Source organism: Salvia hispanica, chromosome 2, assembly GCF_023119035.1.
Source record: "Salvia hispanica cultivar TCC Black 2014 chromosome 2, UniMelb_Shisp_WGS_1.0, whole genome shotgun sequence".
Taxonomy (NCBI): Eukaryota; Viridiplantae; Streptophyta; class Magnoliopsida; order Lamiales; family Lamiaceae; genus Salvia; species Salvia hispanica.
The window spans coordinates 23,092,472-23,114,345 of record NC_062966.1 but is presented as its reverse complement, the minus strand read 5'-3'; the positions used below and the strand labels follow the sequence as shown (position 1 = coordinate 23,114,345).

At 35.6% G+C, this 21,874-nt stretch overlaps 4 protein-coding genes across 9 annotated transcripts; 1 reads left to right on the top strand and 3 right to left on the bottom strand.

Annotated features, from left to right (window-relative positions):
* Nucleotides 1-475: 475 nt before the first annotated feature.
* Nucleotides 476-1,459, bottom strand: LOC125206505 (probable disease resistance protein RXW24L). Its single transcript, XM_048105755.1, has one exon. It carries the CDS (start codon nt 1,457-1,459, stop codon nt 476-478), a length of 984 nt encoding a protein of 327 aa, XP_047961712.1.
* Nucleotides 1,460-3,663: 2,204 nt separating this feature from the next.
* Nucleotides 3,664-6,430, top strand: LOC125205234. Of its 2 annotated transcripts, none has more exons than XM_048104065.1 (10): nt 3,664-3,959; nt 4,111-4,173; nt 4,574-4,649; nt 4,788-4,862; nt 5,146-5,218; nt 5,352-5,388; nt 5,478-5,578; nt 5,762-5,831; nt 5,947-6,029; nt 6,120-6,430. In XM_048104065.1, the coding sequence occupies exons 1-10, from the start codon at nt 3,753-3,755 to the stop codon at nt 6,148-6,150; spliced, it is 816 nt and encodes a 271-aa protein (XP_047960022.1). In that variant the 5' UTR covers nt 3,664-3,752; the 3' UTR covers nt 6,151-6,430. The 2 variants fall into 2 exon arrangements, with proteins under 2 accessions (XP_047960022.1, XP_047960021.1); XM_048104064.1 differs by having other exon boundaries at nt 5,349-5,388.
* Nucleotides 6,431-6,435: 5 nt separating this feature from the next.
* On the bottom strand, nt 6,436-11,375 carry LOC125205231 (inactive protein kinase SELMODRAFT_444075-like). 5 transcript variants are annotated; one of them, XM_048104057.1, is made up of 11 exons: nt 11,166-11,334; nt 10,251-10,841; nt 9,861-10,163; nt 8,983-9,137; nt 8,796-8,890; nt 7,718-8,718; nt 7,478-7,638; nt 7,330-7,406; nt 7,087-7,234; nt 6,862-7,011; nt 6,436-6,779 (listed from the first exon to the last, which is right to left on the bottom strand). In XM_048104057.1, exons 3-11 carry the CDS (start codon nt 10,048-10,050, stop codon nt 6,600-6,602), a joined length of 2,157 nt encoding a protein of 718 aa, XP_047960014.1. In that variant the 5' UTR covers nt 10,051-10,163; nt 10,251-10,841; nt 11,166-11,334; the 3' UTR covers nt 6,436-6,599. The 5 variants fall into 5 exon arrangements, with proteins under 5 accessions (XP_047960014.1, XP_047960018.1, XP_047960015.1 ...); XM_048104061.1 differs by having other exon boundaries at nt 10,446-10,841; XM_048104058.1 differs by having other exon boundaries at nt 9,861-10,841; nt 11,241-11,375.
* A 6,879-nt stretch (nt 11,376-18,254) lies between these two features.
* On the bottom strand, nt 18,255-19,911 carry LOC125206504. Its single transcript, XM_048105754.1, has 2 exons — nt 19,471-19,911; nt 18,255-18,356 (listed from the first exon to the last, which is right to left on the bottom strand). Exons 1-2 carry the CDS (start codon nt 19,909-19,911, stop codon nt 18,255-18,257), a joined length of 543 nt encoding a protein of 180 aa, XP_047961711.1.
* Between the last annotated feature and the right edge of the window lie 1,963 nt (nt 19,912-21,874).

Below are 21,874 nucleotides of genomic sequence, written 5' to 3'. Positions count from 1 at the left end.
ACCCCAACTCATCAACTAGAACGAGATTTCTATCCACTAGGTCCTTTAATAACATTTTCCCAAATGTTTCCATACTTTGGCCGTCTGTGGGCTTAAGAAATCCTTCACAAACCCATAGTTTGATGAGCGTAGAGACTATAATTTCATCATCTTCCTCAAACACACCCATGTATAAGAAACAAGGCTTCATGTATACTGGTAAGTGATTATAGCTCATTTTCAACAATCTCAAACAATGCTTATTATTGTCTAAATTTACTATTGAAGTTAAGTTGTTCCTTATTGATTCCCAACTTTTTTGGATGGGTTCGACATTTTTGAAAAGACCTCCAACGACCACAATTGATAGAGGAAGTCCCCTGCAATTGTATGCAATTTCTTTTCCAACTTTTTCCAATTCAAGAGGAAAATGTTCCTCTCCAAACACGGTTTTTGATAATAGGATCCCACTACTGGCCTCATCAAGAAACTCCATTCAATGGCTATAATGATTGTTTAATTGAGAACTCAATTGTGATAGCCTAGTCGTTACTATTATACGACTGGAATTTCCATTGTTAGGAAAGAAATTTTGTATCTCGTTCCAAGATTCAATATTCCACATATCATCCATTACAATTAAAAACCTTCTACCCCGCAAGTATTGGTAGAGCTCTAATCCCAATTCATGTTCACCCATTTCACTAAGTTGTTCCTTGTCTTTCTTAGTGGCTTGAGAAACAAGTTCATGTAGAATTTCTCTAGTGTTGTATTGTTCGGAGATAGTAGCCCAAGCACAAATATAAAAATGCTCCTTAATAGCTTTTTCTGAATAAACAGCTTGAGCAAGAGCGGTCTTACCTATTCCACCCATACCTATTATGGGTATGACTTGGCGACCGGATTCATTTGACATGAGCTTTTCCATGATCCCATGCAAGACATGATCAGAGAACACCTTCTTGCCACTACCCTTCATCCCACTAGAAAAAGGGACGAATCTACGTTGTTGATCATGGACCACCACCACCTTCTCCGTGCTGATCTCCATCGCCACTTTCTTGATCCGATCCATTTCTTCTATCACATTTTTTACTGCTTGATACAGCTTAGCCGGTTCATCATCAATACCATCATGTTTTGATGAGACATTTCGTGGATCCTTTGAACCTCGAAACCAATTGAAGAAGCATCTGGGTTTGGTTGCTTCGGGTCTATTGTGCTGAATCTTGTCAACAATATGAGATTCGATAACATCCTCGGCTGCATAAGCTGCATCAGCAATACGCATCTCCAGTGGATCTGCTTCATCGCTATCAGAAACAAGAGACTTGTAAGCTTGGAGAAATTGTTGCAGGAAGGTAACATTTTCAGTGAGAGATTGAATTTGGTGTTTGTCAAGAGAGATGGGTGGGGAGTGATGGTTCTCGATGTCATCTATGAGATGCATGAGAGAGACCAAAGCTGCATAAGCCGCCATGATTAAACTAAAACACTTGGATAAGAATTTGATAGAATCTATATTCAGCTTTTACTAACACAACGTTGTAGAACACACTTATTAGTTATGTATGATTTATGATTTTTATGTGTAGATTCAATACAGTGAGTAGGTTTTGCACAAGCAAGTCGCCAAGATTGCATTCAAAGTTGATTCAATTCTTTAATTTTTAAAATATGATTTAAGATTATCAAGTAGCTAGGTTGGCAAGCTGTCATATTCATCTTTTATTTGGGTCTGATTGATATTTTGAGGTGTTTTTTTTGTAATAGTGCAAATATATTTTGATTAGTGTAAAACGAATATTCAACTACTTCAAATTAGATCTGCACCATTAAACTAAAAATATGATAATTTTTCATGTCCTAATTCATGCACCGAAAAATAAAATATGATTAGCGATGATAAAATTGGTGGTATGGATGTTGTAAATTTCTGAGTAGATTCAAAACAATGGGTAGGTAGGTTTTGGATTTTAAGGCACCAAGTTGGGAGAACTTTTGAATTTTAAAAACACTGCAAGTTGGAAAATGTCATATTTCATTTCTTTTTATTTGAATCTGATTATTATTTTGAAGTCCTTTCTTTAATTGTGCAAATATATTGGAAGGACTATGGGCTTATTTATATGATGGGAAAAGATAAACGTACAATTATGTACATGTACATAATATTTTAAAAATTTTTAGATTTAAGTGAATTTAATTAAAAATTAATTTTGTTATTTATTGTAATATATGTAGCAATAACAAAGAAGTGATATAGAAATTTTATGTCGAATCGTAGCATGATTTCGACTATGATTTGAATTAATATACAATATTTAGTAGAAAATATATATTTTATTAAATATACAAATATTTAAGTATAAATTTTAAATCTTTCTTGAAGTGTTGCAAAATGATTAGTATGAAATTTATTTTAAATCAATTAATGTTTATAAAATAATTTTCAATGTAAAATGTTTAAAAAAGTTCGGTTATGTACGTACGTATACGTACGTTTATCACTAATTACTTCAATATTAGAGGTTCACACAAAAAAAGTTTAAGTGAAAAATTACAATTGTGAAATACTACTACATAACTAGAAAATTACACTTTACAATGGTCAAAGTCATGTCCGGTTATGATAGTTTGACCATGTTGTACAAGTAACAAAATACTTTAATTATGCGAAATTAAATAGCATAGGATCAGTTCGCATTCCGAATAAAAGTTCAGAGTATATTTGCTTTCCCTAAACTGATTCTTAATGAATGAGAAATAATTTCAAATTTGTCACTTAAATATGTGGTTCTTAACTACTACTCCCTCCGTTCGCGAATAATAGTCCTGTTTTGCTATTTTAGTCCGTCTGCAAATAAAAGAGTCTCGGTTCACTTTTACCATAAATGGTAATAGGGTCTCACCTTTCACTAACTCATTCCACTCACATTTCATTTAAAACTAATATATACAAGTGAGACTCTATTCCATTAACTTTTTTCCACTCACTTTTCTTAACATTTCTTAAAACTCGTACCACCAATGAATGAGACTTCTAATGACGGACGGAGGGAGTACTTCTTTCTCCACTTGTCTAACAAAAATTTTCTTAAATCTTGCATTGAATAAGAAACATCTCAGCTAACAAAGGGACGGATATTACTACATCTAACTTATCTTATAATTGGGCTTTTTTTTATCGAGTCTTAATTAAATTCTTTTATAAATTTAAAGTTTCATTACAATAGTTAACCCCAATAGTCAAAAGCCCTCCTTGTTACAAAATCCCAACCTTTTTTTATATCAAATACTAATATTATTAGTTAAAAATCAAAATTTGTAAGTAGTTTATCTATTTACGTAATTTTATTACAATAAGAAATATATTTTCAAATTCTCAAAATGAATTCAAAGTGTCAAGGTTGGTGGGACATTTTAACCTCATAGTCTATAGTTTCCTATCTTGGCATATTAAACACTTTAATAACAGTGTTCAATTGCTCAACATTCATTTACTTGCAAATATCTGAGATGGAAATACTGATCTATTTATCGCATTGAATAATATTAATAAAACTCAATTTTAACTAATTCCTCTATCAAAGACACGAGACTTTGCAGCCCAATCAACTCGGCCCAATATTTATTCTTTTGATAAACCCAATAATTAGTTTTCAACAAAGCCCAATTCAACAATTAACAGAAACATTTCCCCACCGCAAAATCCACCTCTCTCTCCGCCGGGAACTGAGATTCTTCGCCGCCGTCGCTTTCAATTTTCCGATATGGCTTATCCACCGCCGTACGAGCCTTTCTACCTGGCTGCGCCGCCTCCGGAGTACAATTACGCTCCCAGCGATAGGAACGGAATCAACACTCTCTTCGTCTCCGGCCTCCCCGACGACGTGAAGGCGCGCGAGATTCACAACCTCTTCCGCAGCCGCCCCGGATTCGAGTCCTGCCAGCTCAAATACACCGGACGTGGCAATCAGGTTCCATTCTCTTCGATTCTATTAACTACTGCTCGAAATTTCACACTGATTGTTGAATGGCATGATTAATCGGAAGATGTAATTGCACAGTAAATAGTTTCTGCGGATTCTGATGAGTTTTCTAACTTCAATTTTTCTCTGGAGTGGACAGGTTGTGGCGTTTGCGACCTTTGTGAATCATCAATCGGCAATGGCAGCCCTGCATTCTCTGAATGTGAGTTTTCAATTTGAAATTTGTTTCTGTAGGGAACTTCTGGTGATTGTCCTCCTTTTTTATGCTTTGTTCGTTTCATTAGTAATACATTGTTAGTGGAAGAAAATCAAGCTAGGCATGAAATAATTGGGGGCTTTTTAGTAGTATAATTTGGATGTGGGGAAAATAGATGGATGAATTATACTAGTACTCCATTAAAAAGGCTTTCTTCTTCAATCTGTTACTGGAATTGTATTTTCCTAAAGCAGTGGTGTTACCTTGTATAGCGAGAAGAAATCTTATGATTCTAATCTAATCTGGAGATAACATTCCAAATCATTTTTATTTGTATATATGACACATTTATACGCATAGAATTTGATAATTTGGTAATTAGTAACAAGTGAAGGAACATCTACAGGGTGTTAAATTTGATCCTCAATCTGGTTCCACTTTGCACATTGAACTGGCTAGATCAAATTCTAGAAGAAAACCAGGTGAGTGACTTTCGTTATCTTGGTTACCCAAAGGCTGTACATATACTTCCTAATTGAGTGATTTTTTGTTATGAGGTAGTACTATTTCATATCTGTGCATGATGGTTAACTGTTGCTAATTGGAATTGCTTTTAACAGGAAGTGGTCCATATGTTGTCATTGATAGAAGAACGAATTCTGAGACTGATGCTAGGGAATCATCTAGTGACGATGGTAACTATGCTGTGATCTTTCCTGTTTATTTACGTACTTATTTTTCCCTCTGAAAAAATGGATGGTATCATCCTGATACTTCAACTCCACAAACCCTTTAATCCTTGGGATGGGGTGGCAGAGAGGTATATATCCATTGGGAGAGATAATGTTTTCATATGCATGAAGAAAGTTTGAGGGTTTAAGTAACATTAAATTGTGAATTTATGGTGAATGTTTTCTCAGTTATCACTTGTGTTACTCCAGTCCTTGTGCATCACAAGATTAAATTTAATATTTCCAGGAGATGGTGATTCTGATGAACCATACACCAACCCTGATGAGGGTAATCAAGACACTTCAGCAGCTGAGAAAAGGTTAGACTTGTTTATGACAGCAGTAATTCCTTTTCATACTCTAATATCTTTATGCCGTGGACTTTTTGTGTTCAATTAGTGTTCTTCATTCTTGTCATTAATCTAATTATACAACGCCTTGCTTTGACAGCAGCAAACACACAGGCTACGGCAATGATGCTCCAGAGAGTGTAAGTAAATAGGTTATACCTCTATCTCCTAAAGCAATTTTCCGTATATTTTAACACTCATGATTGGTTGAATTGAATGGCTTTCTTAGGAGCAAGCCGAAAAGGCAGCAGATGGTGCATGCTCTACATTGTTTATTGCTAATTTAGGTCCAACCTGTACTGAAGAGGAACTGAAGCAACTTCTTTTGCAGTAAGTTGTCATTCCTTGCATTGTTATTTGTCAGGACAAACAAAACATGTTATTGTGAAGTGTTTATATGGGAATCTCGTAGTCATCCGTGTGTAATTCCTGTTAAATCAATCTTTTACCAGTTCTTTTCTATAATCAATTGTAAAGTAGGAATATCAGTAGTCTATTTCCCTTTGATTTCAGATACCAAGGATTCAACAGCCTTAAGGTCCGTGCCAGAGGTGGAATGCCAGTTGCGTTTGCTGATTTCGAGGTATGAGCCCTTGTCACCTGGAAAATGAAGGTTCCTTTCTCCTGATTTAGGACCCTTTTCTATTCATTATTTTATACTCCAAGCCTGAAATAAAAACGTGTGTTTCTCCTAACAGGGAGTTGAACATGCAACCGAGGCAATGAACTCGCTTCAAGGAAGCACGCTGCCATCTTCTGACCGCGGTGGAATGCATATAGAGTACCCATACTAACCTAATCTTGCCCGTTCTGTTACTTGCGTTGCGTTATGCAACTAAACTGAAACCATACCCTTCTTTTTCTTACTCAGATATGCAAGGTCGAAAATGAGGAAGCCCTAATACATACTTCAGATGCAAAACAGGGAGTACTACGGAAGCTGCTCTGACCTGCATCGTGTCAAAACTTCTTTGAAGAATATTGGATGATACCCTAGCTAGGAAATTGTTGCTAATCTGTCTTAATGGATTACTGGAATATACTATGTAGTAAGTTGGCTGTATTTATTCATTCGTATCTATTGGTCAGAGGAACGTGTCTTACCAACTAAGTTACGATTCATTGTCTAAATATTAGTATTGTTTATTTGGAGGAATAACGTATACATTGATTGGAGATGAAGATTGTTTCAAAACAAAATATGTATATATTACTAACCAAGCAATTGGGTATCCCATTTCTCAATGATGGTTACAGAAACTTATACTCTACCATTGCTATACACAATGCAAAAATCTCGATGGCATCAATCTAAAACAGCTTTGTTGATGCATAAGTCCAACTTTTTTCTCTAATTAAGAGATAGGTTCGAGCTCAATCGCCCAGACAATTCACTTGACATGTGGCGTCGATGCCGGTGCTGATGTTGACGTTGCTCAGACCACATCCTTCCGCTCCGGCTGCCCACATCAGACCCCGATGTAATCAGCGGACCTGAATCCGTCCCGTCGCCTTCTAAAATCCGAAGCACCTATTTAACAAGAAACATACATGTGTCATATTGTCTGTTAAAAACATCAACACCCGGGAACTAAAGGTCGCCGGCTTCTTACCTGAGACATACGAGGCCTCATTTGAGGGTCCCGACGTATGCACAGCGATGCAGCATGCAACATACAGTAAACCTCGCCCTCGTTGTAGTTGTTTCCCAGCCTCGGATCTACCAGCTCATCAACAGCATAAGCTTCCAAGAGCGGCCGCGCCTGTAATTTGATCGGGTCAGGCTTGAAACCCTTTTAAAATCACCGTATGAGGTATACAGAAAGCTTCAGCCTTACCCATTCGGTGAGGCACTGTTGGCCCTTGGGTCTGTTGAGGTCGACTGCTTTGCGCCCGGTGACGAGCTCCACCAGCACGACGCCAAATGAGTACACGTCGGCTTTTTCTGTGATTTGACCACTCTGAGCATACTCAGGCGCCAGGTACCTTCATGAGGCATTACATGTAATCAATCAGTATATAAGTTCTTGAACAAGCATTATTATTGGTTATCCGTAGCATGAAAAGAACGAGCGTTTTACCCGAACGTTCCAATTACTCTGGTTTCGACTCCTGTTTCGCCATCGGGTTGCCACCTAGCTAGACCAAAGTCTCCCACCTATGCAGGCAAAGATTAGGACTACTATCAAGAATAACCACATATGGAGAGGGAGAAAGAGAAGTTAGTACCAATGGTTCGAAATCATGAGTAAGGAGGATGTTATTGGGGCGCATGTCTCGGTGCACGATGCAACCAACCCTGCATTCTTCGTGAAGATACCGCAAGCCACGAGCTGCTCCGACTGCGATCTTTTGCCGAGCATTCCAAGGTAGCGTGTTCTGATGGCGGCCTGTGCGTTTATATACACATGTTACCTATGATAGCATCGAAATAGAACTTTCCGACTGATATCGAAGGCAAAATTATACCGTAAAGATGAGAGTCGAGGGATCCATTGCAGATGAACTCATACACCAATAATCTTCTGCCATCCTCAATGCAGAAGCCAATCAACATCACAACATTCCGGTGCTGAGCGCAGCTCAGAACTTCAACTTCCGAGCAGAACTCTTGATCGCCTTGAGAGCTCGCCAGCTTGTGCTGCTTGACGGCGATTGTCTGGCCGTCAGGGAGGACACCTCTATGGACAGATCCATAACCGCCCTCGGCTAAGAAGTTTGCTTGCGAGAACCCTCCCGTTGCATGCTCCAGTTCTGCGTAAGTGAACCACCTAGGAGGCTTCCCGAATACGGGCGTCTTGTGTTGACATATAGAACATAATGGTGGAGGCCCGAGCGGAGCTGATCTCGAAAACGAAATAGCTTCTCTCAAATTGCTGCTGAACTCAAGAGTCGACCTGTAGCTCGGGGATCGGAAGCCACCTTCGTCATCGTGCTTACACAGCTTATCAAGCAGGGCTTTGGTGGCAGGATTTTGCATACGAGTACTATATCGTCCGGAGCTTTCTCCGACGTGGTCCATGGACTGACAGCGCGAACCGACAATGTCCGCCATCCACGGCTGAAACCTCAGACTCGAAGACGAAGACAGAGTCTCACTTTCAGAATCCGAACTGGACTCATGAATCTCGCGCTCTTGCTTAGTAATAACGAGCAGCTTCTCCTTCTTCAGGGCGTCCTTCACGTTAGTGATGAAGAAAGGCGAAGTTCCAGGATCGGAGCTTGAAACAGATGACGTTCCAGCTTCAGTGGCGGTGAACGTCTCAGGGCTACTTGACGGGGTAACGAGAGGTCCACGAGTGGGCTCTTGCTTCTCAGAAGATTTGTTATCATCAGAGCTGACTGCTTCTTGCTCCTTTCTACCTGTCCCGACTAAATTCAGTCGAAGAACCTTCGGTTGTGAGCGCTTCATGACAACGATGTTGCATTGCAGTTCTTCCATACAACGCTTTTCCTCGTTTTTAAGGTGTCTGTGATATCAAAACGATTTAAAACACATGAGTAAAACAAGACAGTCTTCATCAGTATTAGGTGAAGTGAAACTTACTTGTCCAAAACGACCCAATTCGCTTGGTTTTTCTTCGCCTCTGCAGCAACTGCTCCAATTGGCGTCCCAGAGACGAGTTTTATCTTCACATTGATCTGTGATATTTAGGCAGAAAAACGACATTCATCGCTGTTTCCATGGAAAAAAACACTAATGGTAAAAACATGCATATTCCCAATCTACTTACTTTATTTGGATCATAAACATCATGAAGCTGAAGAATCATTTGAGAGCAATAGTCTGTAATATCAGATTTCAGCTCTGCATTTGCATAAGAGTTCGATCTCCTGTGACCGCTAGCACAGTCGCCAGCAAATCTTGGGAAGCCCCATAATTTCCTACCTGATTAATGAGTTTCGAATGAGATGCCATCAGAGATAAGAAAAATCAGTACAAGTGAGAAAAAACAGTTGAACATCTTGGGCCAGCTCCGACACCTTGACATGTGACTCTAACGTGGAGGAAATTTTGAAAGGCTTAGAGATGGGACGTGATGGACCGGATCTACTACACAAAGTGTGTACGAGTGCAGAATAAATGTTCAAGGAGAGCCCAGTGTTAATTGCAGGAACCCACCACGTGGACTCGGAAACCATAGACAAAAACCTTCACGACTCTAGAGACATGACATGTATGAAGAACAAATGCTAGTTCTTCTCTTTGATTTTTCATATTATACAAGCCAAGATTTGCATTCGGCATTATAGGGATACAAAAAGACTCTGAAACAGCGAAACCCGAAAACAGTAATTGGTAAGGTAATGAATCTCCATGTAAACAATAACACAAAGATTAAGGCTTTACACATTATTGCAGTTTAGACATGAAAAGAAACATAAAAGGCCATGAAAAGAAACATAAGAAACAGCAAGAATTCAAGATTCCATGTGAAAAAAAAGGCAAGAATCAAACAAATGCAAGTGATTATTACCAGAACTATTTGAAGAACAGTTATGGTAACAATAACACAAAAGATTAAAGCTTTATACATTAGACATGAAGTAAGGCCAAGAAAAGAAAACATAAGGAAATGCAAGAAATCAAACAAATGTAAGTAATTATTACCAGAACTCTGTGAAGATATGACAACAAGAAGAGTGATGCAATCCCCAGGCTGAACAACATGAGTCAGAGCCCAAACCAGAGCAGTCTTAGGAATCTCTTTAGCTGCCTTAACAGCCACCACAACCTTCTCAGCCATGGCAGAAGAAGAGCCCTTTTCCACCTTTTCCCCTTTCTTCAAATCTCTACTCATCTTCACAATCACAGCATATAAAAAGAAGAATTCCTTCCCAAACAAAAAGGCTCCTTCCGTCTCCCTCAAAAGACAGCCACAGCTTGAAGCACTATATCTATATGAATGTCTGTCTACAAATGAAAACAGCAACAAGAAACATTAGGCGCATTATTAGGCCCCACCACCACTAAAAGTTGTGATGAAACTCATGCACTTACAACTGACTTGTTCACTGTTCTCTCCCACCCCCCAAATGAAAAAAAAGCCCTTTTCCAATCAAGAACCCCTCTCTCTTTTTCCCACCCCGAGCAATTATTATTTTCTTTTCTTTTTCAGTCAAAGCACTGATATCTTCAACAGTTTTGGTTTTTAACCAGAGAGTGAATGCAACATGCAGGCTCCAGAAGTGGTACCAAGACAGCTATGTGAATGGATCTGCAGGGAGAGTTCTTTTCAAGCTGAAGTTTTCACTGTTTGGCACATGATCTCTCTGCCTACACCACAAACGACACAGCAAATACAACCATTTCCCTTTTCTCACCTCCACTTTGCAAACATACCCCTCCCCTTTCAAATCAGACAAGTCAATTTTGGCTTAAATCTTGACAGATTCAGGCGAAAACAGCACCTTCTCCTCTGCTCCTCTCCTCCAATCTCAATTATTGGAAATGCTCAGATTTCTATAACAACTCAAGAAATTTCACTTCACCCCACACTAAAAAAACCACCTTTTCACCTAAAATCACTCATCAAAAAATTTTGCTGAAGTGACAAGAGAGTTTGAGTTTCTTTGCTATTTAGATCCCTTCCTGCAAAATCCCACAACCCAATCAGCAAATCCAAGAAAGAAAAAACACACAAAGCATAAGAAAAAAAAAAACCATAAAACAATCATGATTGTTGCCTCTTCTTTCACATCAAAAGAAGCAGAGATAACGATTTTACAAAAAGGGGGAGAGAGATGTTACATGAAATGAGCATTGAGGTTGAACAACCTCACCAACTCAAATCCCAAGAGCTTAAAAATGAAATCCCAGATCACGAAATCAATAAAGATTGAATCTTTTTTGTGATTCTTGAGAAAAAAAAAAGGTTTCAGTCCTGATTTAGTGAAAGAGCAATGATGCACTTACATTTGTAACAGCGACAGGTAAATCCGTATATGCTTATGCAGAAAATACAATGCAAAAATAGACGATGCTGCTCACACAATCTGTGCAGAAATAGAGAGAAGCTCGAAATCTCCCAACTCTCTCTCTCTCTCTTAGATGATTATAACAGCTGCGGACAATGTCGCCGTCGAGGCTTTTGGGCTGTCGAGATTGCCCTGCTTTCTATGCTTTATCTACAGTTTTGACCTTTCTTTCTCTATCATCAAATTTTGTTTAATTGAAATTGAAATGAATCTACTTTTTCAATGTTTTTTCTTTTCATTTTCTTCTTTCTTTATAATTCAAGATTTTTTTAGTTTTAAACATATAATTTTGTATTTATAAAATATGGCAATTGCAGGAAATGACATTAATTATGGTCAAAGCAATTTAAAATATTACTAGCTATGAAGATTTGAATTTTTTTTTTAATTTTCACAGATTTAATTTTAGATGATATTGTATTTAACAAAAATTTACTCTCCAATGTTTTAACACTTAGTAAATTATCTAAAAAAATAAGTATTTTTACAATAACTTAAATTAATTTATGACTATTTCAGTTTTCGAAAAAGATGTGCATTTGTAAAACAAATAATCATAGAGGCATGATGCTATAATTTGACCTTGAAGTCATGCAAGTGTGAATGTGTGGTGACCATTATACAAAAAGGTCTAAGTAAATATGATGATGTTGTTGAAATTTGATCATGGTGGTATTATTTCCAGCCTAGCATTTAGGTACTAAAATTTAGTTCATATATCCTTTTTTTTTAAATAGTTATCCTTTATTAAAGTATTATTGGGAATATGATAACATTGTACAATTGCACATTTGTGACATGATTTTGGAGGGATTTTGAAAATTAGGTAGATACAAATATGATAACATTGTAACACATGTAGTTTCCCGTTAATACCAAGTGAAAATTAAACCTTATTGACGATATGAGTGAGGGGTACTATGTTGAGAATTTTAATTAAATATAAATACGATTACGTTCTCTTTATAACACAGTCGTAGATTCTAAACATAATATTGGAAAAGATTACAACCCTTGGCATAAATAGTAACTTATGAAATGGAGTACTATAATTTTAATATAAATATATTACATTGTCTAATTATTTGTAGTGGGTCACATCACATTTCCCCCTCCCCTAACTAAATTACATTTTATTTGATCTCTATTTTTGTAATTGTAGGTGGCTAATAAATCTAAGCATATCCTTATCGAGGGAAAAAACAAAAGAAAAGGCGATATACGTAGCCAAAAAATAAAAAATATGGTAGAACACAATTTGTTGATATTAATAACTTGACTACTGGAATTTTTTATTTTATTTGAGTTGCCTACAAGAAGAACTACCAACTCCTATATATAAAATGATATAAATATGATTAAATTAGACAAAGACGTGTGCCATTAATTACATATTAGTGTGACGCAAAAATATCATAGGTTATTAGGACATGGTTGGACGTGCACGTAATGGTCGGTTATTACATCAATAAACAAACCACATTAAAGTGTTCAACTTGAATCAATAATAGTATTTGAAATTTTAACATATTTTAGTTGGCAATGACAAAATTTTAGCTTGAATTATTAAATATATTGATAAAAGTTGTCGATGTCATTTAAATAATATTTGAATATTCAACTTAATATTGTTAATTTTTTAAATTATTTTTTTTATTTGATATTAGTTAATTCTATCTATGATATCCATAATCAAATTAAACTTGAATACAACAACGACATACATGTTAATTGATAAAAATTAACTAGGAACTAAAAATTATAAATTTGGAAGCATTGCCGAATTATTACATAGTGGCAATATTAATAATTATAGCAATTGATCATAGATAATCATTCCAAAATTATGAAGTATCCAACCTTCATGTATCTTTTGCTAAAATAGTTTTACGATTTTCAATTTTGGAAGTTACCAAAGCAAGGTGATGATTAATTTCTATATTTCTTCATCTTAAAACTAAAAGGGTAATAATATAGATTATTTCTTCACGTGGTGGTGATAAAAACATGACATTTGTTAAACTTCAATAATTCAAACTTTTTTGTCTATTTGAAAGTAACCATTCAAACTTAAAGCATATAACGGCAGAGGGAAAAGTTAATAAAGCAATTTGGAAATAATCTTTATATTTTGAAATTGTAGAAAGAGCAATCTTATACTCCTATAATATTTTTCTACTATCACTTATTCGTAATATTATTTTCTAAAATTTTATCTAGATTATTAATCCTTTATAGTTCAAAAATTATATAGACATTATACAAAAATAATAATATTCCTATTATAAAATAAGATACCTTGTTTATGATGGCATATTTAATGAAATGTTAGATGCTTAAAATATTGGCAAACTTCACTGATCACATTTTTCACAAAATAAATGCAAATATTCTTATTTATCGTACTTAATATCGAAATTACATAATTTAAACAAGCAGATTCATATAGCATTAAAAATGATTCATTTGTCGAATAATAATTTATAACTTCGTAATTCTTTTTATATTTCATGCTTTTAGAAATTTGGTCTTTTTATAGCAAATTATATCTATCGCAGTTTCCTTAAAAATGAACATAAATTTTTGTTGATTGTGGAGATAAAAGAAAGTGAAAGTAGTTGCTTAATACTCACAAAGTATACATTAGTTATGAAAGTAGTATATTTGGTTAATTCGCTGGTAGTATTATATAAAGGTCTCGGGTTCGAATCCAATTTGGTGCAACATTAGAAATTATGTTTATTTCTATTCAAAATAGCATATGGTACATTAGTGTAGATATGAAATAGGAATATTTATGAAAGAAATCATAAAAAAACGAGAATAGAAACAATCCACTTTTGAAAAAATAGAGATGTTATGCATGGAAACATTACGATAAAAAATTATTTTCCTATTATAAAATAAAATATCTAGTTTGTCTTTACATATTAAAAGAAATGTTAGGTGCTTCAAACTTATGTATTATCATCTTCAAATATGGCAAACTTCATTGAACACATTTTCACACAAAAATAATTCCCATTAATATTTTTTTTATATCGTGCTTATCAAAATAATTAAATAAATTCAATATGTTGGATATTTATACATTATACATATATTTACCACAATTTGAATCAAAATTTGTGATTTTAGGGACCATTATCATTTCTCACCTTATAATTTTTTATGGCAAATTGTATACCATATTGTACTTTCCCTAAATAAATGGACATAAAAATTGCTTAGTGTTGTGCAAATAAAGTTGAAAATTCTATTGGGCAGATTTGTCTTATCTTTACAAGTACAGTATTCAAATTAAAAAGTAAAAAAGGGATATAAATATTGTCTTTATATATAAGTAAATTTCAGTATAAAATGGCCAGCGCACAATCCCTTTATGATTATGGATTCATACAGTCACGAGAATCAGCTTATCTTAAAAAAGGCTGTTTTCATTCATTCAGCTTTTATTAGTGTGTCCCACAAATTATTCATTTTTTATAATAATTAAGCTTGTCTTTTTGTTTATATATATAAATATTGTCGTTTTGGAACAACTATATAGTAGGAGTATTATTAAGCAGCACCAGCTTCATATAGTAATTATGACTCTTTCAATATTTTTGTGTATTTTAACTTGGTTTTAAAATATTTTTATTTTTCCCAAAGTTGACTGCCCTCTATTTGGGACAATATCTCATTCTACTGACCTGTCAGAATATTTTATAATAATACTAATAATAATAGTGTGAGTATTAATTTCTCAAATGGTATAAAAGTATCATGATATTTGTGTAAAAAAATACTACTACTATTAAAGAAAATTATGTAGCAAAATAGATACGAGGTACTTAAGTTTTATTTTCTTTCTAAAAGAATACTTTTCTATTTTAATCTTATAATTATATTCTATAACTTAATTATCTAATTCATCTCAATTAAATAAACTTTTATTTTATTCACTACGGAATAAAAATACTTCACAGTTTCCTTCAAAAATAAATAGAACTAGAAATATTCAAAATAAATTACTAACATTTAAAATAAAAATATCTTAAACATTGTATTTGATTTAAATCAATCATCGAAAATTAATCAAGCTCTTAATTTTGCAACTACACACATGCATGCAGTAGTTTTACTCATTTAAGTTCCATCATATATTCTGTGATTAATTTCTAAGATATTTCTTGTTTATTTGCCTTTTGTTGCTTTCATTTTCTTTTTTGGAAGCTTTGCTATTTATACGTAATAAATTAGGACTAGTACACGCCTGTGGGTCACTTATTCTTCATATTCGACATATTTATTGTAATTAATACTGCATGGTTTTGTCTTTTTAATTTTTTATTTGACTGATTATAGACGCTTACTTATTTTAGAATTAATTGGAATTTTGGTCAAATTCTTTTTAGTCTTGCTTATTTCAAAACTTGGGTATAATAAACAACAATGTTTTTAAAAAATTTTAATTGTCCCATGCTGATTTCTTATGACCAAATGTGAAGCTAAGTTGATGCACGTTGATGCAAATTTTTGGTAACATCGATGAATAGTGATATGATATGAACGTGTATTAATGTGATAACATGGACGTTAAACGACATCATTTTTTGTGATTCATTATTTAAATTGTGCTGGACAAATAAGAAAGGACATATTCATGATTTTATATAGGGGTGGGAATACGGATATTGGGTATTGGGTTTATCCGTATCCAACCCGATATCTGCTGGGTATTGGATACCCAATATCCAATTTTATGGGACTGGGTATTGAAATTTAAGATAAATTGGGTATCGGATAACCCGAATGGGTATCGGATATTACCCGAATATCCAATTTATTATTTAAAGCATTTTTAAAATTAGGTTTAGTCATTTTAGGCTTCAAGAGCTAGGCTAATTTATTTACTAATTACAACTTACTAGGTTAACTTTCTCTAAACTTATATAAATAAGTCAATCTATCTTACTCTAAGTCATGGCTTCTCCAAACTCTCAAGTTTTACGTATTGCATAACCAACTCATGTGGTTTTTATATTTTAGTTAGTTATTTTGACTTTTGAATTATATTATTGGTTGTTTCTACAGTTTAATTAAATGCATAACTTTTAGTATTATTTTACTTACATATTGCATAACCAATCCCCATAAATATAATTATATACTTTAAAATAAAAGTGACCCCTTTTTTATAGTTGTATACTACAAAATAAATGCAACATAAAAGATATTAGTCAATTTAAATTTCTATATTTATATTAATATATAAAATTAATTTTTTTTTATTAGTTATTAACAAATGTAAAGAGTCGGGTATTTGGGTACCTGATACGTCGGGTATGGATACCCGGGGCGGGTATTGAAGTACCCGGAAATATATCGGATCGGATTTTGGATAGACATTTAGATGATTTTCGGGTTTGGATACCCGGTTTTTTCGGGTTGGGTATCCGTGGATACCCGTATTCCCACCACTAATTTTATAAACAGTTAGTCTTTTATTTTTTGAGTACTTATTAAGAACATGCACACACATTTGGTTTTTGCTTTATTGTTAAAATGTGAATCACCGACCAATATTAATATCATATTCACTTATTTTAGTTTGGCATGGATTTTAACGAATAGTGTTGTAAAAAGATTCAGATTAGTGATACTCATGATTTTATCAAAAAATTTGAATGCCAATTAAAGGCGTAGCATGTTATATATTCTAAAACTTTTTAATGGAGTACTAATTTTTTCTCGTTATTTGAAATAGGGAGAAATTGTCATCAGCAGCGGAATTCGGGGACGGGAGGAGCAACTGCTCTCGAAACTACAAGAGGAACTGAAGGTCTAATTTTTCTTTAGAATCGGCTGAAAACTCCGTCTCTGACTCCCTAGCAATATGCAATTATGCATAATAAATTTTGTGAAGAAGAGGAAGATGTCAACTATGTCATTTTGAGTATTTTTTTTAAAGAAGTAAGTACTATGTTCTCACCCTCTATTCAAAAAACAAAAAACATTTCTCTCTAACTTGTTAAATCACTTCAAACTACAAAACCATTTCTACTGGTGAATCTGGGTTGGGATCAAATTTATGAATTTGGATGCAAAATGTGGACCCATATTCCCAATGAAATAAATGAAGAGAACAATTTTCAAAATTTGAAGATGTGTATTAAATACTCCTAGCATTGAAATCAAACCCAACCAACAACAATGCTGCATCACATAGACACTGCTGCACCCACAGGGTTAATATTTTTGACCCCTCTTGAATTTTTGTCTAAAAAATTGTATATATATAGTGCTTAATATTTCAAATTTTAATAAATAAATAAAGAGTATTAAGCTCTCTATTGAAGAGAGTTTCAGACTTTCAGTTAAGTCCTGTCTCAACATTTATACTACTACTATACTTCAGTATGTACTCGTAGAAATTGAAGTGAATTTGTTAGACATGTTATATAATAATACGATGAGATACTCCATTTAGGATAAATTAAAATATACTACTCTCTTTGTCCCACCATAAGTGAAGCATTTTTTTTTCGACGTGAAATTTATGTGTATTATTTTGTGAGTTAAGTGGATAGACGAATGTTTCTATTTTAAGAACTGTAGTACCATTTAATATACGGCATCGTAAAAAAGAAAAAGTTTTACTCAGGGTGAAACGAATGAAATCATTTTTTACGATGAAATTAGTTACAAAAGTAAGAATGAGATAGATAATCGAGACTCGTGATACATAATAAGTATAATGTTGGCACTGTAAAGATGGACGAATTCATTCTCGTAAACTAAGTTTCAGAAAAAAGATAAATAAATAAGAGAAGAATGAATTTTTAAAAATAAGACTGACCAAAAGAAGAATGAATTCAAATAATGAGTCAGATTGTACCTTACACCAAATTACTTTAATCTAATTAAATAAACTATAGTCTATAATACTCGTAACATTTATATCGAGTAGTCAAAACATATAACCTCACTTTTGTAAATTCCCAGTTTCCCATAAATACCAATAGAAAACGTTTTCCGTCTGTCAGCTAACGTCGCGCCGTTCCCCTGAATTCACTGTCACAATCAATGCCTGACGGTGACTTAACGGCGGCTCCCATTCGACGGCTCTCAGCGTGGGCCCCGCCTGCGAGCCAAGAAGCTCCGGAATTGTAATTTTATTAAGCCGAGGGGCCCTTTTGGTGACTTCGAAATATTTTTAAACTTTAGTATTTGAATTATTTAATTTTTAAAGGATCTGGTTTTTGGCATTAAGTTGGACAAAAATTTGGGATTTATCGATTCAGACAAACTTAAGCTAGTAAACTATTGATAAATATATTGCATGAAGTTACTTCCATTACTATAGTCCCATCTTTATAAAGTGGTGATTTTTATAACAATAGGTAGCATTTTAATTGGATTGTTACTAGATTATGCCCCCACTAGTTTTTATAGTTGTGGAGTTAGTTGAAATAGCTGGGAGACCTGTCTTAAGGGTATAATTACTTTTTTTATATAATCAATAACGCTAGATATTTATGAATACGTTCTAGATAATGCATTTTTCAAATTAAATATGAAATAGGTTAAAGATTACAAATTTAACTATACACTCATAAATCATAGTAATCGAATGTATGATCTTTGCTCATCAATAAATGTATATAAATTACTACTCTGAGGTGATACGGCATATGTTATCACTTTTTATTGATAAATAAACAAAAATTTTAAAATCATGTGATACTATCATATTAATGTGGGCTCGAACTAGAGATTATTGACACGGATTAATGCATTAAGCACACTACTATTAGGTTAATACACACATATATATTAGTTGTGGAGGTAAGAACTAGGTTGCCCTCTTTCCCTATGTTATATCTTGCCTCAGGCATGCAATGCGATCTCGTTGTCTTGTCCATGCGGAATGGGATGGCAGCAAGGCTCATGCGAACATCATTGAACCAATTCTACATGGTTTCTCCCTTATTTCTCCCTTATTTCTCCCTAACTCAACATTTCATTTTTACATCATCACTAATTTAATTGTTTTATTTTTATATATAATAAAGCTAGCTTATTTAATTTATAAAGATAAATCAAATAAATAGTAATAAAGTTCGTTGTATTAAACACGGGTACACATTACAACGAAGAAAATTAAAAAAAAAAAAGTACACGAATGGAAATAAAAAATCAAAAAAAAAATTCAAAGAAAAAAAAATTCAAGGGCGGTGGGCGCGGTTTCTATTTGCCCACAATTCTTCGATGATATCGTGTTGTAGTGCTTGATGGGCCTCCTTCTGGTGTATGTCCATGAACGCCTGGAACCGTTCATGTTCGTTGTGCGGTACACCCTGGCGGGCGGACTCGGTTGAGACACCGTGACTCGATGATGCAACACTTGGGTCGTTGGTGACGTCGAGGACGCCTTCGTGTTCATCTTCGATGATCATGTTATGCATGATGATGCACGCATACATGATATCGGCAATATCCCCCTGGTAGAAAAAGCGCGTCGGACCCTTTACCAGTGCAAATCGCGATTGGAGCACCCCAAATGCCCTCTCCACATCCTTGCGCGCAGACTCTTGCGCTCGGGCAAAATACCTTCTTCTATCTCCGAGTGGGCATCTGATCGTCTTCAGAAACACGGGCCATTGCGGATAGATGCCGTCAGCCAGGTAGTACCCCATGTTATGCACATTGCCATTGGCCGTGAATTCGATGGAGGGGCCTAACCCGTTGATCCGCTCGTTGAAAAGGGGCGAGGAATTGAGAACATTTAGGTCGTTGTTCGACCCGGCTATACCAAAATAAGCATGCCAAATCCAAAGCCGTTGGTCGGCAACGGCTTCAAGAATGATGGTGGGATGCGTACCTTTGTAGCCGGTAGTAACCCAGCCTCGCCACGCGGTTAGGCCAGGTTCTTCCACTTTGCCCGGTGCATACGATCGATGCTTTGCCAGAGCATCCCCGGAAGCCGTGGGTCCTCCAAGTGCCAATCCAGTAAGGAACGCGGTCAGCTAATGCGTCCGGCGGCGAAGGTAGTGCTCCCCAAATATCTCGCACGCCCGACGAGAAATTCTTCGAGGCACTCGTTGCCGATCGTCTCGCCGCATTGCGAGATACTCATCGAACATGTCGGCGGACCCTCCATATGCCAAGCTGCCGGATGGCAACAGGTGCATTTCTGTAGGGGCGATAGTCCGGGCTTCCTGCTGCGTCTCGTTGGAGGCGGAACTCGGGGTAACGCGCGGACAACGCATTAACAATGCGCAGGAAGAGGAGCGGCGCATTCTGAACCGGCGACGAAATACATCTGCCGGATAACGTGGTTCCTCCGCGAAATAATCGGCGAACAGCCGATCGTGCGCACCAGGTGTGGTTGCGAGGGATGTATCGGCGCCGCCGGCGGATTGGCCGTTGGGGGGTGGCTGCTACATTCGAGCGATCTCGCTTTGTATGCGGCGGGAGATATAGTTGTTGATTGGGTTGTTGGCGAAACCCGCTACATCCCATCCGGTGGGAGCGGGAGGTACCTCTTCTTCGGAAGAAGAATGTGATATTTCCTCGTCGGACTGAGCACGAGACGATGAATCAGAACTCATTTAATAAAGATGGAGAGAAAAAAGATTGAAAATTTGTGTGAATGAAGTTTGTGGGTGATGAATGGAGGAAGAGGATGAAATATTTATAGGGGTGGGATAAAATAGCCGTTCGGCCAAAAAAAAAAAAAAAAATTTTAAAAATCGCCGATTATCGCCGAGCGTCGCCCACAGTGGCCGGCGATCGCTCGGCGATAATCCGGCGATAAATCGCCACTCGGCGAAGCAACGGTAACATTATCGCCGAATTATCGCCGACTTCGCCACAATGGCCGGCGATAATTCGGCGATAATCGGCGATAAGAACTAGGTTGCCCTCTTTCCCTATGTTATATCTTGCCTCAGGCATGCAATGCGATCTCGTTGTCTTGTCCATGCGGAATGGGATGGCAGCAAGGCTCATGCGAACATCATTGAACAATTCAGGTTGCTATACTAAGTTGTAATTATTGACCAAATTGTGTTAATTTATGCAAAGATTTTTGATGAATCATGGAATTATACTCCATATATTATGTCATCATGTTTGTGTAGATCTAATTCAAGTATTCAACGTATCCAGTCTAGTACAAGTGTCAAGTGTATTGTACATGATGTTCGTGCATCGAGTGGGTTTGTCAGAATTCAATCTCCTGTCGAAGATATTTAATACTAGTACAATATTTTATAAAAGAATAATAAAACCAATAGAGTGTGGGTCGATGACGCATAAAGGGTTCAAAACTTCAAATGTATCCTTAATTAAATTTGACATTACTCAATTCTACTTCAGAAGCTACATTATCCAAATATCCATACTATATTATCGACCTCTTTCATAAAATTCATTCAAAATTAGAACATAGAGACAATAGTAATTCAGCCAAGATTGAGAGACGAAAAGAGAGATAGACATTAACATTAGCGCTTGCCACACTTTCGATGATGTCTTCTCTAAAACCTCCAACTTTGTGATACACCACGCAAAAATTATCTTGTTAATTGGTGAAATCTGTTCGTTATGTAGTTATTTGCTGCATCACAAATAAAAAATCTCGGATTTGCCAAAAAC

Coding starts and splice junctions, on each gene's coding strand:
- LOC125206505 (XM_048105755.1), bottom strand. CDS start 1,459: ATGGCGGCTTATGCAGCTTTGGTCTCTCTCATGCATCTCATAGATGAC.
- LOC125205234 (XM_048104064.1), top strand. CDS start 3,753: ATGGCTTATCCACCGCCGTACGAGCCTTTCTACCTGGCTGCGCCGCCT. Junction 3,960..4,110: donor ACACCGGACGTGGCAATCAG/GTTCCATTCTCT, acceptor TGGAGTGGACAG/GTTGTGGCGTTTGCGACCTT. Junction 4,863..5,145: donor GGAATCATCTAGTGACGATG/GTAACTATGCTG, acceptor TAATATTTCCAG/GAGATGGTGATTCTGATGAA.
- LOC125206504 (XM_048105754.1), bottom strand. CDS start 19,911: ATGGGGTACTACCTGGCTGACGGCATCTATCCGCAATGGCCCGTGTTT. Junction 18,357..19,470: donor ATATCATCGAAGAATTGTGG/GCAAATAGAAAC, acceptor CTTGGCTCGCAG/GCGGGGCCCACGCTGAGAGC.
- LOC125205231 (XM_048104058.1), bottom strand. CDS start 10,050: ATGAGTAGAGATTTGAAGAAAGGGGAAAAGGTGGAAAAGGGCTCTTCT. Junction 8,719..8,795: donor AATTGGGTCGTTTTGGACAA/GTAAGTTTCACT, acceptor TTGATATCACAG/ACACCTTAAAAACGAGGAAA. Junction 7,012..7,086: donor AACAGTGCCTCACCGAATGG/GTAAGGCTGAAG, acceptor ATCAAATTACAG/GCGCGGCCGCTCTTGGAAGC.